Genomic DNA, 18,241 nt, shown 5'->3' with positions numbered 1-18,241 from the left:
GAGAACATACCTGCTTAGCATATAACAAAGTAAAATATTTTACCAACTCATACTTTTAGAAAACCCATATAGACTTTCAGGCACAATAGTATCCAAAGCTGATGATGAACATAATGATTATGAGGGATACCATATGGCCTTTTGTAATTGTGTATAAAGTATTGCAAATCTGCAAATTAATGCTGTCTTGCAGCACATCACTATGCAGGAAATGAAATGGTACTTTCAGGGTATGTTAGGAATCAAAAGGAAGTATATGAAGAAAAACTTAAACTAGGTGAGTAGAAGTATTACATGCTGTGGATATAACGTGCTACCTCAGATCAGTAAATATTTAAATATTTATTCTTTGTTTTGCAAAATTGATTTAGGGAGACTGGCAGTAAGTCGTATGTGCATTTTTCAAAATCTTTGTTAAAATAAATTGTTCTGCCTTAATCAGTGGCTCAGAATAGTTTTTGTTTTATTATGGAATTTATGAGAATTCATATTTTGTTCAGAATTTATTGTGGGATACCACACTTTAATTCTGATACCTAGATGAGCAGAGAATGTGTTGCTATTGTTATTTTCATACTTGTTTAAAATACATTCATATTTGCTGAGCAATGAAGACAGAAGTGCTGCTGCCTTTTCTGGCCTTGCTATTTTGATGTGTTACAGGCACTTTTGAAACATCTTAATTCATCATCTTTCATGGGCGCTAAAATGAACCTTTAAAATGTACAAAATTGAGACTTTGAGTAAAAGATGGTGGTGTGGTTTAATTGTTGGGAATGAACCTGAGACTGGGAGAACTGAGACCCTGAATTCTATTTAGGCATCTGTCACACACTTGCCTTGTGATCTTTGGCAATATTCTTGTTCATTTTACCAGGACCTCCAAGTTGTGATAAGACGCTTGATCCTTTAAATACTTTTAAAGTATTTTCAAACCATTTTGAAGATGTTCTTATTGTTTATTAGCTTTAGATAGAATTGGTGAAATGACTGACTACAAATTAGGTTTATAATTTTCATCATGCTGATAATATCTGCTTGGGTGTTTGAACATATAAAGTATTTCATAAATATTATTTCCTCACTTCATGAGCTTTGCTGAAATTTGTTTGATATGTTAATTTCTATAGCGAACTTTTCCAAGAAGGTCTCCAAAACTGTTGCACTCTAGAAGAATCTTGCTTCTGTGTGCTGGATTTGGGCAAACGTTTCTGGCCATCATTACTTATTTTATACGTTTGCTTTTGGGACTTTCTCTTTATTTTCTTCTTTCCCTACTATGCTTTTTTATTTGCAGCCGTTACTGTTCCCGTCCTGCCATGTCTCCATGGAAACTCAGGGACAATTCTGCACTCAAGAAGGCTGCATTAAATCGCAGCCGGGGTTAGACGGAGAAGACGGGTCAGAAGCAAGACCTTGTAAACAGAACATTGTCTCCCTCAAGAGTTTAGGTGGAAAAGTGTCCTTTAGGGTTTGGTTTTCCAGTCCCCCATACATATCTTGGTGGTATTTGGGAATGTTGTCCTACAGCTGATGGTCTTCAGAGGAATTTCAGGAAAGCCTAGCAGTAGCAATGCCTCTAGAATTGAAGCCAAGAATGCTCGTTTTGCCTTCTTGTCCTCGTGGCGGTAAGAAGGTGCAAATGAGATGGGAAAAGCAGCCCTCAGGTGGAGGAACATAATCCCTGATCTTGTATAAACTTTTTTTTTTTGACGCAAAATATCTCTGTAGTCAGCGGTAAGCTAAGTCACATAGTTAACTGCCATAAGCATAATATGCAGCTCTTGGTAACTCATTCCAAACTTTCTTTTCGTCTAAGCAGGTTTGTTCTTTTCCACATTCTTCTGTAAGCTCTTGTGATATGTTTACTAATTTTTTTTTTTTTTAAATCAGAGGGATTCTTATAAAAATAGGAAATAATTATTTCTTTTCTCATTTTACAATTTGGTTCTGACAGTGACTGGCTGATACTTTTGCTCTGATTATATCTTCAAATCTGTTTTTGTAAAACAAGTGTGATTGAGTATTAGAAAAGAGATTATTTGCTTTTGTATGTCTTTTTCATCCTTTTCTTACTTTTATAAATGACTTGACATAAACAATGGATTTAAGATAACATTTGTTTCTTAATAGATTATGTATTTATGCATTTATCTACTAACAGTGGTGCTAAGCAGTGACAATTAGACTGTTCTAATTGATGTGGTTTCTTTTCCTAGTACGTTCTCTTGGCTCCATTGCACTTAGAAAAGCAGAAGACATTGACTTCAAGTATCATTTTAATTTCTTCAGTGTCAACTTTAACGAGGAGTTGGTTGCATTGTATGGTGGTAGTCTGCAACGACAGACCAAGTTTGTGCATGAATGCATAAAAGTAATTCTTAAGTTGTACAGGGTAAGTAGTGACATATGCTGAATAATGTACTTCCATTTTGGAATGGAATTCTGGGCTGCCTTTTCTGCTAGAAAACTAAGGAATGATGAATAAAGGAGGGAGACTTTATAATGCGTGTAGATAATTGAATGTGATAATAGTGCAATAGAGAAGTGCTGCTCTTTAATAGATTTTTTTAATGCTTGTGACAATCCCAGAGCCTTGGTGTTAGGTTCTATATTGTGTTTCTAAATAAATACTTCCATGCACAATGTATGCTTTTTTGTAGCAGACATGTAAACTTTCCCTAGCTTAACAAAATATTAATATAGCATCACCTTACATTCAGTTTTCTCTAGGAAAGTTCTTTGGTAGTCTATGTCCCTAAGAGTCTCAGAAATTAAAATAAGCTGAAGTTTATGCTTACACAGGCTATGTAATATTTCCTTTTGAGCTGCAAACTTTAAGCACGTTTTTTGAGATAGCAACTAAATTTATATTAATTTTGTAAACTTGTCAAGTTGATACTAGTTAATATTATCCTTGAGAGGACATAAGTTAATTTTTGGGGGAAAAAATGAGCAACTGATAATCATAGTTCAATGTCAAATCTATTTTTGGTGTCTCTAATTACTCTTTGTTTAAGGATCGAGAATTTGCACCGACCAGTGTTGCAATAGTAGGTCATTCCATGGGTGGGCTTGTTGCAAGAGCATTGCTTACTCTGAAGAATTTTAAGCCTGAACTTATAAACCTCCTCATTACTCAAGCCACACCTCATGTTGCACCTGTAATGCCTTTAGACAAATATCTTACTGGTAAGTATAGCAGGTTATCTAATTACATTGTATTTCTCTATTGATCCTCTCAAGCATTGATAGGTGAGATTCTTGCAAATCAACAGCAAAATGGGCTGTTTTGTTTACTGTAATTAATCTATTCCTTTGTTAGTCAGGTGGTTGTGTAGGTAGGATACTGAGAGAAAGTAAGGTGTCATATAAAATGGATTATGTGGACTTAAGCTTCTGTGCAGGGCCTGGAGCGCTCAATAATTTGTAATTTTAGTAAGTTGCAGAGCATGTTACTAAATTTGTGAGCTCTCCAGCAAATCACATTTTTTTCTTTCTTTTTTGTAAAACTTGACCTCTGTAATGGCTTACTTTATCAAATGAGTTGCCTAAACAGAGTTGCTAAATTTAATGTTTGTCATGCCCAAAGGTTCGATGGTGAGAATATTGAATATAGGTATAATTATATATATTTACATAAAAGATAGATTGTATTTTCTGCTCACCACAATAACTGAGGCGTAAAAAATGAAGTATAATCATTATGCATGTACTATACACTTCTTGAAAAGCTAGATTAGACTAAACTATCCTGATGAAATATGTGCTGAGTGGTTATTGTGCTGCTACATGTAGATATTGAGGGAATTGGTGAAGGGAAGGGAGCAGACATTTATTTTCATTATTCTCTGTGCCACCCGAGAGGAATGGATTATCTTTAGCTGCTGAATTTGATTTATTGTGCTTGTATTAATTCTCTGTCCTACAATTGATTGCAATGCAATGCTTCTTCCTTCCTGACTGTTTCTGTACTGTGGCTGTCCTTAAAATAAGTCTGTGGTTTGCTACTTAAACAATATATGTGCTCAGCTGATATAGAAAGTGTAAGTGTATCTGTCTTTCCCAACTGCTTCCTCCTTGGGCTTAAAACAATAATTTTCCTTCCTTGTATGAATCAAAAGTGATAATCAGAGCTTGAGTGCCTCTAGGGGGGCTTACAGAAACTTTTAGTTAAATGTTTCTATAGCTTTTTTGTATATCAAATAGACTTATGGGGAAATTGTGATTGATTTTAATATATTTTATAGATTTTTATACAGCTGTAAACAATCATTGGATTCTAAAGGCCCAAGATTTAAGAAATTTAACTACCCTTTCTGTGGCGGGAGGATTCAGAGATTACCAAGTTCGTTCAGGACTGGCTTTTCTACCAAGATTGAGTCAACATGACAGTGCCTTATCTGTTGTGGTAAAAAAGCAAACTATTTTTTTGGTTTTGCATGGAGCTATGTTAGATAGCTATTTATGTAATGCATGTATTGGTGTCTAATTGTAGTCTATATGTGCAGCATAGTATAACTAAATATGAAAATACTACATGTCAAAACACAAAGTAGATAGTGTACAGTTATAAAACCATAAATAGTTGATGTAATATAAAGGAGCGTCCACTGGAAGAGGATGTGTTGGGGTGGATTTGAATCATCTACTACTTGGTACTCTTTCTTCTCACCACCTCCACCTTCTTGCACATTTTTAGTTTCAGAACTCAGGTTTTATTTTCCTGTGTTTTTACAAGAGATGTCTATGCAGAGACTGGCAGATGTGCGGTATAGGAGTAGACTGCTGGTTTAATTATAAATAGACAGCTTTAGCTTCGAGCTTTCTTTTTGTATTTATTGTTTTTCAAAGAACTTGGGAATAGAAAGGATCTACTGGATCATCAAGTCCAGTCTTCTGATTTTGCAGGCATCTATCTCCTTCCAAAATTAATCAAGCAACATCATAGAAGCAGTTAGGTTTGCCATTCCATCTCCCTTCCATCAACCTGTTCCCAACATGGAAGAACCTGGAAAACGCTGCTCACTAGGAAGAAAACTTGTAATTTCCAACTTCCATTTACTGTGCAAGTCAGCTTTTAAATGCGTTTGTTCTGACATCAACTTGAAATGTTATCTGAAATAGTTGTTATTCCCTTGGTGTTTACCTCCCTGTCCATTTTACAGAAACCTGTCTATAAATAGTCTTAGCTCGGATTCTGCTGGGCTACGAAGATTAACTCTGCATTCCCTTTGTCCTAGTAACCGTTCTCTGCATCTGCTCTACTTTCATTTCTCTTGAGTGCTGGTGACCAGAATTTTGCATGAGATCTTATGGGTAGTGGTACTAGTTCTTTCTCATGTTTTTTTGTTTTTTGGTTTGTGCGTTTTGGGGGTTGTTTTGTTGTTGTTGGTGGTTTTGTTTTTTTTTCTTCTGGGCTGTAATGTATTAATAGTTCATAGCTTACTTGAATCAAGTTGTACAATTAGGTGATGAGCTCCATTTATGAGACATGTTTTTGATATTATTAGTCCCTAAAATGCAATACATGCAATACACTTACACAAATGAATAGCTTCAGACTGTCCAGTTTTTTATGCATGGTGTTCTGATACTCCTTTCTGTTGAGGATGCCCTTGCTTTTTCAAGCAGCAGCTTTCATTGGCATGCTTCTATTCCTGTGTGCCAGGTTCACTTATTAAAATAGTAAGATTAGTCCTAGAAGCAGTCTTTGAAGAAATTTTTGGTAAGTTTCCTCCATACCATTAGTTGCCCTTTCACCATTAGTCTCTGCTATCTAACACAGATACCTTAGTCATTTTGTTTTACAAGTCCTGTTTTGCAAGTGCTTCAGCACTTGTAAGATTTTTTTGACTGAAATCATTCTATTGTACCCTACTCCCTGAAACTCTTAAGATTAACACTATTTTTTTTAATAATCGTGCAAATATGTTTAAATAAGGAGGGGAAAGGCTTGCTTAGAATTTTAAAATGTTGAATACTAACAAAATCTTAACTTTTTTCCTTCCTCAAATAGAGCTCAGCTGTGCCTAGAGCTTGGGCCTCAACAGACCATCTCTCCATAGTGTGGTAAGCTAAGGGAACAAAAGTTAATTGACTGACTGTGCATCCCTCTGTTCTCTACTGTTATCATATTATACAATAATTTAACTTCAGCATAATATTATTATGATGTCTCTTCTAACCACTTTTATTCTGCTGGGTATTTCCTTTCTAGATTTGATTTTACTTATTCTGTCTTCCAGGTGCAAAGAATTGATCCTGGCTACCATTAGAGCTTTTTTTGATCTCATAGATGAAAATACAAGGCAGGTTTGTATGTGTCGTCTCCTGTATATTTCCCCATCATGCTTTCTTCTTCCATCCCAGAATGCTTCATCAGTACAAATATCACCCTATTATACAGAAAACTCCTTTCTGATTATTCTAAGTCGTGCTGAGAAAATGTTGCCGTTTTGTACCAGTCAGTGAAAAATCCCATGGCTTTGTGTTGTTTGACCAACATGTCAGAAATAATTAGGTGTTAACTCAGTTTTTATTATTGACTGCTTAATGCTTTATAGCTGTGGACTGAACTTTTCTTCCATAATGCAGCAGGTTTAGTTGACCTTGCACCAGGATAAACAAATTTTGCTAGCTGTGTAGCTTTGAATGTGACCTCTCAATGTGTTGTTGAGTCACCTTCTCTGACTAGTATACAAAGGGTGAAAAACTCTGATAGTTTAACTCAGACATAATACTTCTCAAACTTCCACATGTTGTCGTCATAGTGGCCAGCACGTTTTTGTGGTGTTCTTTTGCAAACAGCACTTACAAAAATAGAATGCAAGTAAAATACTAGCACGTTTGTTTACCTCCAGCTACCATTATTTATTGCTTTTCTAAATAAATATCTTGCATCTTACTTTTTGAAAGCTGTTGGAGAAATCTCCCATTGTACTCTGTTCTCTTTCTGAAATGTTATGCAGCAATAAACATGAATTGGAATTAAGGTCCAAGAGGTTGAAAATACGTAAGAGCAGAGCCCCAGACATGGAAGAGGAAGGCTTCCAGGTGTTCTTTCTGAGGCTGTTTGGGGCAGACTTCTCTAGTTTCTTAGGTGTATTCACTTTAAGATGTGATTTAGAGAGACAAAAAGGGGGTACAGTTGTTCTGGAGTTGACTGGCAGTGTGCTGGAGGGCAAAACTTTTCAGAAATCAGTTATAATGGCCACAGTTTTGGAAAGCTGAATAGACAAAAATTAGTCCTGGAAATTTGATTTTGAAAAAAACAAACAAAAAACCCCAATCCCAAACAAAAGTGAATCCCAATGTAGCTGTACAGCTATCTGGATGCTTGAAATATTAAGACAAGGTGTAGTAAGGTGGATTTGTGAACTCAGACTAGTAAATATAAATGTGAGAATGTTTCCTAAACTCTGGCATAAGTGTGTTAATTCAGGAAGAATGCATGTGTGTCTATAAAGAAAGTTTAATAGAATGGTTTCCTCACGTTAAGAGTAGGCAAGGATATAAAACTCCTGAAAGTTTTAGCTATGCTTTATAACATGTGTAGACTTTCTGTATTGCAGTGACTGACTATTGGTGGCACTTCATTTGTTCAGATTATTGAATTTAGAATAGAAAGCGTACCATGTTTTCCAACAATCTCTCCTGCCTCTTATCACCAAAACTGTATTGCTAGCTATGATCATGTGATGACTCTAAATCACACAAATTGGTAAAATAAAATTTGATAATATTATCTTTTTTTTTTTTTTTTTTTTTTTTTTTTAGATAACTGAGGATCCAAAGAAGAGAATGTCCATACTGAATCACCACTTTGTGAGACACCCTGCAAAGATATTTGAGGAAAATCCTGAAGCTTTTATGGAACTCACAGGTGTGCAGCAGTTTTCTTTTCAACAGGATTCAGTTATACTCCTTTGCTAATATTTAATCTCTCACTAACAAACTTCTGGAATACATTTTGTCCTTCTTCAGACATTGCTAAAATGATATATGGGTTATAGACCTAAATTATCAGCTTTTGTATGGTTTCAGCACTAAGTAGGTTAAAAGGGGTAGGAGCAAAGATCTGCCACTTCTATATGGCTTAGGTTCTGGGGGGTGAGCAGGAGTTATATTTACACCAGGTTGTCCAGTAGACAATCTCAGAAATTGGAAAGAGCTGGATATCAAAAGTACAGTCTAATCTACGCTTACATCCCATGCTTGCAGGAGGGATAGTATGGGTGTTGTAGAGGCATTGTGTTAGTTTTGTGCTACTCATGGAAATCCTGAATATTCAGATCTGCTTCATCAGCGACTTCCTTTTTTTCATTACGTGGCAGGGTAAAATGGACTGCACACTAACGGTTTTCTTGTAACTGCTAAGAATGCATAGTTAAAAGGTGAGAAATTTTGATTGCATGGAGTCTTGGGAACTAAGCAGGACTTCTGCAGGGCACAGCTGTATTCCTAGTTTTGCTAAAGTGGGCTGAACCATTTTATGACAACGATTTTATTTGAGGAATTTTCTTAATGTAAGCTATTGCAGAAGTACTAAGGTACCTTGAACTTCGGTGTCCAGTTTTGGCCATCCTGGTATAAGAAGGCATTTAGGCATTGACATATACTGAAGTGAGTATAGAGCAGAGGACCACCAAAATGGTTAGCTCCTGGGGCATAGGACGTGGCAGGGAGAGGCTGAGTGAACTGGGTTTTTTCACGGCAAAGAGAATGCTAAGGGGGATCCTGTTGCTGTCTCCAACTACCTAATGAAAGATTGGAGAGAAGGTGAAGCTAAATTTTTCTCAGAGGTGCACAGTGATAACGCAATAGGCAGTAAAGTCCAGTTACAACAAAAGAAATTCCAATTAGATATTAGGAAAAAGTACTTCACAAGGAGGGTGGTCAGACACCGGAACAGGTGCCCAAAGAGGCTGTGGAACTGATTTTTTGTTTGTTTGTCTTTTTTTGGGTCAGCTTTTAGCAATAAGGAGGAATATGTTTAAATTGGATTTCATGTTTGCATCTTCTTATTTGTGGTGATCTCTTGACAGTTAGCTAAATTTCTGTGATGAACTTGTTATTCTAGTTACACACAAGAAAGATATTTACCTTCTTGCATGATAATTTGCATTGTTTGTATCTCTGATCTCTTCATTATTCTGTCCTGTGCTTTTTCTCCAGATGTATCTTTAAACTGCTACTGTTTTCTTGTATGTGTTATTCACTTCGTCATTGACTTGCTTCTACACAAGTTTCTGTATTCATTTTCTTAGAAGGCTGACAGGAACAAAGATTGGGGCTGTTTCTAATGTTGCCTCAGCTTTAATCAGCCACTTACCCCATAATTGCATTAGTATCATTCAGTTTCTTATTTGTTTTGTTGCCTTGAGAGCTTTGTTTCAAGACCCATAGGGTTTTTATTTTACAATTAATATGTAGTATTTGGATCCTAGGGTTTTGCTGTTTCCTGTGTAACTGATGATAACTGTTGCATGTAATTCTAAGCAGTAGCAGTCCTGAGTGTTGATTAAAGCTTATAAAGTTTATGGCCATTTACAGATTAGAGATAAGAACTTGGCATAAGTAAAAGATAAGCTTTTGGAGGATAATAAGGATAGTAGTTCCTGCAGTGTGGCATATAAAAACCTATTTGTTTTTAGGAGCTTTCATGTGGATTACAGTCAAAGCCTCAAAATGGACTTATTCGGTTAACAATGTAAGTAACATTTTTTTCCTCATTGTGTTTTTATGTTTGTTTTTTTTTCTAATGAGCAATTTTTTTTTCTTTTAAGGATTCTGATGGAAAATACTTCACATTTCTTCTTGCAAGCCACAGAAAATCATACAGTCACGTTTACTGTGAAAACAGTATGTTGGTGAGAAAATACTTCTTTAATGTCTGGAGTTTGTTTATGAAGATGTATTTTTTTTAATTTAGATTTGCTGCGGTTTTAAGACAGTTTAATGAACAGTTATTGAAATTACTGACATCCATTTACATTCACAGCCATTAACATTGTGTTAGAGCTACTTCCTGTTTTAGCATGTCACACTTAGTCTTCAAGATCTGAAACCTTCAATGCCACCTGAACCTCAAGTGTTTTATTTTTGACTCTCTTATGGGTAGCCCCAGATTATGTTCTCCTTTAATTTAGTGCAGTTCTGTATTGATGGTTTTGAATGAAGAAGTTATTTTTAGTGCTGCCAGGATTCAGCCATACTTCTAATTTGGGAAAGGTGTTCATAGGTTTGCTTTCCCATAATAAAATTTAAGTGAGCCTGAAAGGCTACAGATCTTCCACAAAGCAGTGGAAGTGAATGGAAGCCAGATAAGAAAACAGCATCTTCTCAGTTGTCTCCTCTATTGAGAGGAGAGGGGATAATGTGCATTTTTTAATATTTTTAGCTCAAGACACATAAATTCAGCCAAAATGTGTTTGAAAATTTTTTTCAATATTTTTTGAAGGAATGAATTGGCAAACTGGAGATGGATAAATATGCTTTTCAGAATTACATGAGTATTTTAGATTAGTGGCAAGAAAATTGAGATGCTTTCCTGTTGCATCCTGCCTGCCCTGTTGCCCCTCCTCCCCTTACCAAAGAGGAGGTTCATACCACCATTGTGGAAAAAAGAGTGTATCTTTTCAGTGCTTTTCTTATTGTCCTTCCCAGTAGCACCTTCAATATTTACATATTTATTGTGATCTTAGTTGTGCTTTAAGAGGGTAACTTTTGCCTTTGTTATAATATCTTAAAGACAGGGCTAGTACTGCTTGAAGAGGAGAAGGTACAGAACAATGTCTGAGATACTTGCATCATGGTGTTCTCGCTTCAGAATACTTAAATTCTCGAGGCAGGGAGCAGTAGAACATTAAAAATCTAAAGTATTCCTCGACTACTTAGGATAGTACTTTGAGAAGTTTCTTTTAGTTAGAAAAGATTAAACTATAATAAAATTGAGTTTTACGTCATATGTAAGGCAGATTTTTTTGAAGAGAAATGATGAAAGTTTGTTTGCTTAACCTTGTATTTGTTTTTAGAAAATTTATTGATTTGTAACTAGAAAAGCTGGCAAATGGAAGTTATTAAAAATGATTCCTAGAAACCCCCACCTTTCACTCTTATGCTTCATCTTTCCATCCTTGTAATTCCAAGATTATGATATCAGACTTTTAATGGAGGATATCACTTGCTGTTAACACAGAAGTCTGACTTCATTGTGAAATGAAGGAAAAAAGTTGGTGGGTATCTTTCATTAAAAATAATTGAGGAAATCTGAGACAGACTGTTTTTATCATCATTTTTGCTTTTACACTTTGGCATTTGACATCCTTGTGAGAGTTTGGTCACTATAGTGATAGCTGCTGCAGACACAATAAAAAAAATGAGTGAGATGAAGGTGGAAATTTGTTCTTCTTTTTAGCAAGCTAATTGCACCAAGGTTCCGCTGTCAGAGGATTTTCAGAACAGTTGCTGACATCTGGTGTACTGAAACAGGATATAGAAATTTTGGAGAAGATTATCAGCATTAACTCTTGTATTGTTTGGAGTAAAGAATTGCTATTTTTAATATATTTATAAATACATTCACACATAGGTAATGTACTATTTTATGGTATTGACTTTACAGGACACAAATAGCTGGATTTATGGCTGTGTGAACAGTAATTCATCAATGTGGTGAGTATAAACAGTTCCTGTTCTTTATTCAAATGGATCTTGTGAGATTACATTTGAATTTAAAGCATATAAAACATCCTCCCCCTTAGGAAGGAAGAGATTGGGAAGAAAAGTAAAATTCTTAATGTGAATAATTCATGATTTCTGTATCACCAAGAAACAGGAAAGAATAGGTTTTCTCAAAATTACTGCATGAATGCAGAATAAAATAGGTGAACTTTTTCTTCTTTGAGCTATATTTCTGACCTTCATAGCAATGAAAAGTTGCTCATGTTGTGCCCTCGTGGATACTACATGCTGTGCTGGATTCCTAAATTGTGTGGTTTTCCTATGACAGAAGACATCAAATGTCACTCAAAGCCTTCAGAAGAGTGGATTGAAGTGTCTCTTTTTTTTTTTTTTCCTCCTTATTCCAAAATTGTTATTGTCATATGAAAAATATTTAGAAATGTGGGCGATTCAGTGATTATTTGAATCTGGTCATTACAATCGTTACAAAATGGATTTAAGACACTGGCTTAGCTTACATTTGCAAAGTAAGCTCAAAGTAAATTCAATCTACCCTTCAGATTAGGGAAAACTTTCAGGTGGAATTGAGCTAGCATAGTATTTATCTGTTCTAGGATCTGTGCTGAGGCGTACAGCCACAGAGTCTTGCCTCCAGCTGATAGCCAGATGTCATAACTACTTTTTCCTGATCCAAGGAGAAGCTGGCTGTTACTCCTTTGTATAACCCTTGATCAGCATCAAGTGCTGGTTAGCCTAGTTCAGGACTGCTACCTAAAACCTCATCTAATAAGAGTGTTTTTGCTGTGGACTGTGTCCTGAGGTCATGTAACACTATTTAGAGAAACAGAAGTATCCTGGTATTCTAAAAATTGTAACTTAAAATGACTGAATGAATGTGTTGCAGTTCAGTGTGTTAATGTAAGTACACACCATTTTAGAACTGCTGGAAGCTCTGCAGCAGCTAACAAAATTTTTGTTTTATATGGTATGTTTTAGATGTTCCACAGGAAAAATTGGTACTTTTGATGTTTAAAAGGTGCTAATAAAACTGTGTGTTAATTCAATGCCAGTGCTAGTTTAGCTCATTAAGAGTTTTCATTATGTGTCTGAAGTTGCATGGCTAATAACTGCTGAATGTTTTGTGTATGACAAAGTTAGAGCTTTGCTTAACTTGTTTTTGCAAAAACAAGATTTGCAGTATCTGAAATGACTATTGTTTGATAAATTACTATGGTAGCTAACTGCAGTAGACCCAAACTTGTTCTCAATTTAAAATCATGTGAATCCAGAGAGAGAGAGAGAGAAAAGCTGGTATGTTAATCCACTGTTATAACGTAGTGCCTGCATAATGAATATGCTCATCCTTTAACGTGCATGAATTCTTACAGCCTGGAAGCTACTGATTTATCCTGGAGAGCTGAGTTACTTCCAACCACCAAGGTAAGTATTGTACATAACTTGTAGGAGAGAGAAGTGCTTTGTGGGGTAGTTGCATGTCACGGAAGAAGGATCTGTTCTGTTTACAGCATTGGAACATGCAGTTGTATTCCAGAGGAAGGGGTACAAACTGGCAAGGGGCAAGCTAAGGGGTACGTTCAGTAATGGCTTTTCTTTTCCTTTCTTTTTGTCTCTCTTTTTTTTTTTTTTTTTTTTTTTAAGGTTGTAATACTGAAACTTCAGGACTATCCTTCTTTGTCCCACATTGTCATTCAGGTACCACCCACAGTTGGCAATAAGGTAAAAAAAAAAGAAATGCAGAAATTGCTTGCTTAATGTGTTCACAGCTTTCGGATGCTATGACGGAAGGAAAAGGAAGTATATTAAATATGTGCTAAGTTACTTTGAGAAACCATAGACCTACACTCCAGTGTGGTTTGAAGGTAACTCTGTCATCTTCTGTAAGTTCAGAAACATTTTTCATTTGATAAAATACCAAACACAAGGCATGAATAGCATTTGAAACGTACAAAGCAACAGTTCTCAAAACAGTTCTTAGAGTTCTTGTTGGAGGTTCTAATGTTCTGATTGCATTTCTGAATATTTATCTTTTTGAACAGTCAGTTCTTTTATCCAGGGTAGCAGAGAATGCTGTAGATTTGAAGTCACCACATATGGATTCTGAGGAGCATGGTACAGAGACCTCTGCAAGATCTAAGACCACAAATAACGTGGTAGACTGAGTTGTGCAGAGTTTGATAGTTCTGAATCTCACAGATGAGTTGGATATCTTTGCATCAAGGCCTCTCAGGATCCCAGTAAGAGGAACTTGCAGTGAATTTAAGCAGACTTTGTGTATTACCCAGCTGGGTCTGGCAGGCCTTTCTAGTTAGTCCTGAAAATGGCAGAACACTGTAATTGAATTAGAAGTCTAAGCAGATCTGACATTCCTTTCTGCAGCACAAATACAGTCTCTGCATCTGTGGTATAATAATCCATGATCGAAGAAATTGTTCACAGCTGAAGTGATTATAATGCTCACCTATGAGTGTATCTTCAGATAGTTGTGACAGAGGCATCCTGTAGTTAAATTAGTAATATACAACATTCTGGATAAGCAAAGATGGAAGAGAAATCACTTGTGAAATGTAACCTTCTAAGTTGCAGTCCAGTGTTAGATCTTGGAAACTGCTTTTAAAAAGTGAACAAACGCTGGATTTACAATGGGATGGAAAATAATTTTCAAGTGAGCTAAATACTTATTAGAGATGGTACAACTCATACCTGCTGGATACTTTGCTTTGCTTTTGCATGATTAAAATTATCAAACTTATCAGGAGACAAATTAAAAATCCTTTTTTGCTTAGGAAATTGTATCCAGAGTTTGGAAAAGTCACTCTCCTTTGCAACACCCCCCCCCAAAAAAGATATGTACCTGAGAAGGAGGGATGTGAACCGGATTCTAGTCACTCTCAGCTGTTTGAATAGCCTTTTGAAGGCTGTTGCAAATGGGTGAGACCTAGTGTAACCTGGAAGTTATGCTTCGGCTACCCAAACTTGTACTGCTGCGTACAGGAACAAAATACCTGCCAGTTCCTATCAGTGGAGTGTGGAGAGGGAGCCTTTCAGTATTTGTGCCCTGGACTTTGCCTGAGCCTGTGAATAAAATTTGGCAAGTGCAAAGGCTTTATAGTCTTGTGCTCGGTTTAGATCTGTATTTAATATCCTGAATTGCAGTATACTTTGGACTGTGAATTCTTCAAAGAGGATTCCAGAACAGTACAGCTTCCTGTAACACATCTTTTTTCATTTGGTAAGTATAGCATATTACTTTTGGGAAAAAAATGGAAAACTAATATTACCAACATTTTTGATAATAAATTTGCCTAAAAATTCCAATGGTCAGGAGGTGTTTGAGGGTTTGTTTTTACTAAAGTTAATACTGCTTTTCTTAGTAACAGACAAAGAAATAAGAGATGTGGGGTTTTGACTAACAGATATAGAAGCACATAAGTCTCCTGGAAAAAAAAAATATCTGAAGATCTAGTGAGTTCTCAATTAATTTTATCTAATATGTGAAAATAATACATCCTTTACAGGGCTTTCTTCAAGCAAAATTCTATTAAATTCAACTGGCTTACTTTACAACATACAGCTCCAGCACTTCACCCACGTAAGAATACTACTCAATTTTTTTTAAGCTAATGTAACCACTGTTTGGAGAACATGAGTGATTTTTTTTTTTTCTTTAATGTTCTAGATATATCAAGCTTTCAAAATTTATATAGAGAGCCACTGCCAGTCACTCAAAGGTAAATATAAGTCTTCTAAAGTATAAATTTATAAACCAAAGCTTGCTGAAAATTCTCAAGACTGAAGCTGGTGGAAACAAAAGTCCTCTCTTGCAATGGGGTTTGGGCAGTACTGTTAATCTGCTCAAATGTCTCTACTAATATCTCTCACTTTCCACTTTTTGTTAAGAAGGATAGCTCAAAGAAAGTGTGTAATTAGTCCTCATGTTTGTTTTTCTTACTTCCCAGCGAAGGGAAGTTGAACTTTCAGCAGGATTCTGCGTTATGTTGAAAGTGTTTCTCAAGAATAGCACATTTGGCTAGGATTTTTATTTGCTAATTGTGGGACTCAAATTTTAATGTTGAGCTACCTAAGCTTAAACAGAATGGGATGCTAAAGGACTTTGTTTCAAAAAAAAAAAAAAAAAAAAGTTATGGATTTATTAGCTTGAGGTTACAGATTTGTATTGAAAACCAGAAGTTTTCTCATAACTGTCATGCCTTTAAACGTTGATGTCTCGCTGTCGTGTTCTGCAACAGGATAAGTTAAAAAAATGTCATTTTTGTTCAATGTAAACTGCGCTGATCTGCATTGCAATGTCAATTGCAATGTAACTGCAAGCCCAGTGATTCTGTATAGTGACCTATCTGCCACCTTTGTTTTACTTGCATTTTAGTTTTTGGAGATAGTTGCCACATCTTGTTCTTAATTAATGTTTTTTTTTAATTTCTCTTCCATTTCAGAAAGAAAACCTAGTGTTTACAGACTTCATATACCCTGGTCACATGAAGACTCAATTACTGTAGCAAAGTAAGGACTTTAACAATTATGACTTAGTTCTTGATATGTTTTTGAAGAATGTTTGCATCCTGTTGTGGTAATATTTCTGATATGAGACAACTTCTCCAATCTTAAGTGTTTGGCTTCTGCATCTTTTCCTCATTTACCTTTCTGCCCTTGTTGACAAAGTTGTTTTGACCTTTCCTTAGAATAAGAGTATCTACTAATTGTTTGTTTAATAGTTCTCACTAATTTTCTTGAAAAGGAAACCAGATTTGCTGGTCTGAAATTCTCGGCATAATTTTTGACCCCCTCATGAGTGGGGAATAGAGGCTGCTCTGGATGCTGGCTTCTTCCTGTAACCCAGGGTTTGGATCACAGAGCAGCCCTAAGTTGCTTCAGCAGCATAGTCCTGACAAAATCAAATTATATGGCTTGAAATATGTGTCATTCATGAATGGCAGTTGAACAGTCTGACTTTATTTTAGATGGCTGGAAAACTGTCTTCCTTGTTTATTTTAGAGGTCTTAAGGATACCTCCCTATTATTTTCCCCTGTATTTTCTAACAACATAATACTTGCAGAAAACTGAATTGTATTCTTGAGAATCTGTCCTTCCCGTTCTTGTCACTCAGCATATTTACGTGTTCTGTGAGGCAGTGTGTACACTAATGCAAAACTTGTCTGTTTTCATTAGTACCATGCCCCTCGATAGTTCCGAGGGCAGTGGATTGAGAATGGGATAGGATAAGTTCATTATACCATTTCACTCATAGCTTGTGGTGACACTTGGTGTACTAGATCTGCTTTACATGCACTTGTTGAAGACTAAGGTGTGTTTGGCTTTTTCTGATTATAAGGACAACAATTACCAATTAAGTTGCTGTTTCAGAGTTCCGTCTTTTACTGAGATTTCTGCAAAACTGCATATTGCTCGGCCTCAAAATGACAGCAGGGTTCCAGAGCTAAATATTTACTCTTCCTCAGACTGTCAGTATGAAGTAAGTAATAGAAATTTATTTTATAGCTAGTTTACATTGCTGTGTAATTTTTGCGTAATTCAGTCTTTTAAAACATGTAGCTAATTAATCAAAATAAATACTAAGCAAAGGCTTTTTGGCCTTTTTGTAAAAGTAGTGCATGTTACAAGTATTTTGCAACAGCTGGAGTAATATTGAAAGTTGGGCTCTCATTTCTAAGAAAAACTTTAAAGCATTTGTTTTTAAAAAGTCACTAGTAAGCTGTTGTACCTTTTTAGTTATGGGATTGCTGTATTCTAATACTTAAGTTGGCTTCTTAAAAGTATTTTGTACTTATGCTTACCATTGTATAAAATAATAAAATGTTTCTTTTTTTATCAAGGTAATTCTGAAGACGTCACTTTTACAGGTCCTCGGGCAAGTAAGAAAACCACCTAGTACTATATTGTTTTTTATGTCAGTAGCATCTGTAGAAGTTTTTCCTTCCTCCGTTCCCTACCATGGCACTTCAAATTCCTTTTTGATGCCAAGAGAAACACTATTCAATGATCATTTAAAACCTTGTCACTTGGCAAGGCATCCCATCCAGATACATGTCAGGCCTCAGTTTTCAGAGGAGTAGAAAAGCACTCTAGCTCTAAAAAGCAAATGTAATGTTGAGCACTTGGCTTTGCGGTTAGCCGAATATCTGTAAAGGGATGACACTGTAGGTCACTTTCACTTTCTTGCCTGATGAATCAGTAGTGTTAAAACTTTAAAATACATTTGGCATCAACTAAAAGTAAGGAAAAAACCGGCTAAGTAGATCCATATGTTCCTTTTCAACAGATTTTCTTTGGTTATCAATGAAGAATACATTTTGACATTGGTAAAAATAGACTAGCCATCTGCAGTTTTCTGATTCTAAAAAGTAATTAATTAGCAAGCACTTAAGTGTAGTGCTGGAATACTACTGGCAAGTTTCTCTATTTGAATGTATGCATTTATATCAAGGATTTTTCATTTTGTTATTTTAGAAGAATATATGTGCTATTTGTATATTAATCATGACTTGGGACAGTGGAAGC

At 35.7% G+C, this 18,241-nt stretch overlaps 1 protein-coding gene across 4 annotated transcripts in view; it reads left to right on the top strand.

The window, feature by feature from the left end:
* The window catches only part of PGAP1 (post-GPI attachment to proteins inositol deacylase 1), a 43,022-nt gene that overhangs the window by 5,674 nt on the left and 19,107 nt on the right, over window positions 1-18,241 (top strand). For all 4 annotated transcript variants that reach the window (XM_087734777.1, XM_087734780.1, XM_087734778.1 and 1 more), the window contains exons 3-19: window positions 2,220-2,395; window positions 3,021-3,192; window positions 4,251-4,411; window positions 6,020-6,072; window positions 6,249-6,315; window positions 7,780-7,885; window positions 9,657-9,712; window positions 9,789-9,872; window positions 11,627-11,676; window positions 13,074-13,125; window positions 13,345-13,422; window positions 14,860-14,935; window positions 15,222-15,295; window positions 15,383-15,434; window positions 16,158-16,224; window positions 17,087-17,195; window positions 17,557-17,595. In XM_087734777.1, the coding sequence (XP_087590903.1) occupies window positions 2,220-2,395; window positions 3,021-3,192; window positions 4,251-4,411; window positions 6,020-6,072; window positions 6,249-6,315; window positions 7,780-7,885; window positions 9,657-9,712; window positions 9,789-9,872; window positions 11,627-11,676; window positions 13,074-13,125; window positions 13,345-13,422; window positions 14,860-14,935; window positions 15,222-15,295; window positions 15,383-15,434; window positions 16,158-16,224; window positions 17,087-17,195; window positions 17,557-17,595 (1,472 nt within the window). The remainder of the gene's footprint in view (window positions 1-2,219; window positions 2,396-3,020; window positions 3,193-4,250; window positions 4,412-6,019; window positions 6,073-6,248; window positions 6,316-7,779; window positions 7,886-9,656; window positions 9,713-9,788; window positions 9,873-11,626; window positions 11,677-13,073; window positions 13,126-13,344; window positions 13,423-14,859; window positions 14,936-15,221; window positions 15,296-15,382; window positions 15,435-16,157; window positions 16,225-17,086; window positions 17,196-17,556; window positions 17,596-18,241) is intronic.

Source organism: Nipponia nippon, unplaced genomic scaffold (genome assembly GCF_047370975.1).
Source record: "Nipponia nippon isolate SJK-2023a ecotype South Korea unplaced genomic scaffold, ASM4737097v1 scaffold_5, whole genome shotgun sequence".
Classification (NCBI taxonomy): Eukaryota; Metazoa; Chordata; class Aves; order Pelecaniformes; family Threskiornithidae; genus Nipponia; species Nipponia nippon.
The sequence above is the reverse complement of the archived record's forward strand: the minus strand, read 5'-3'. Positions and strand labels throughout refer to the sequence as shown.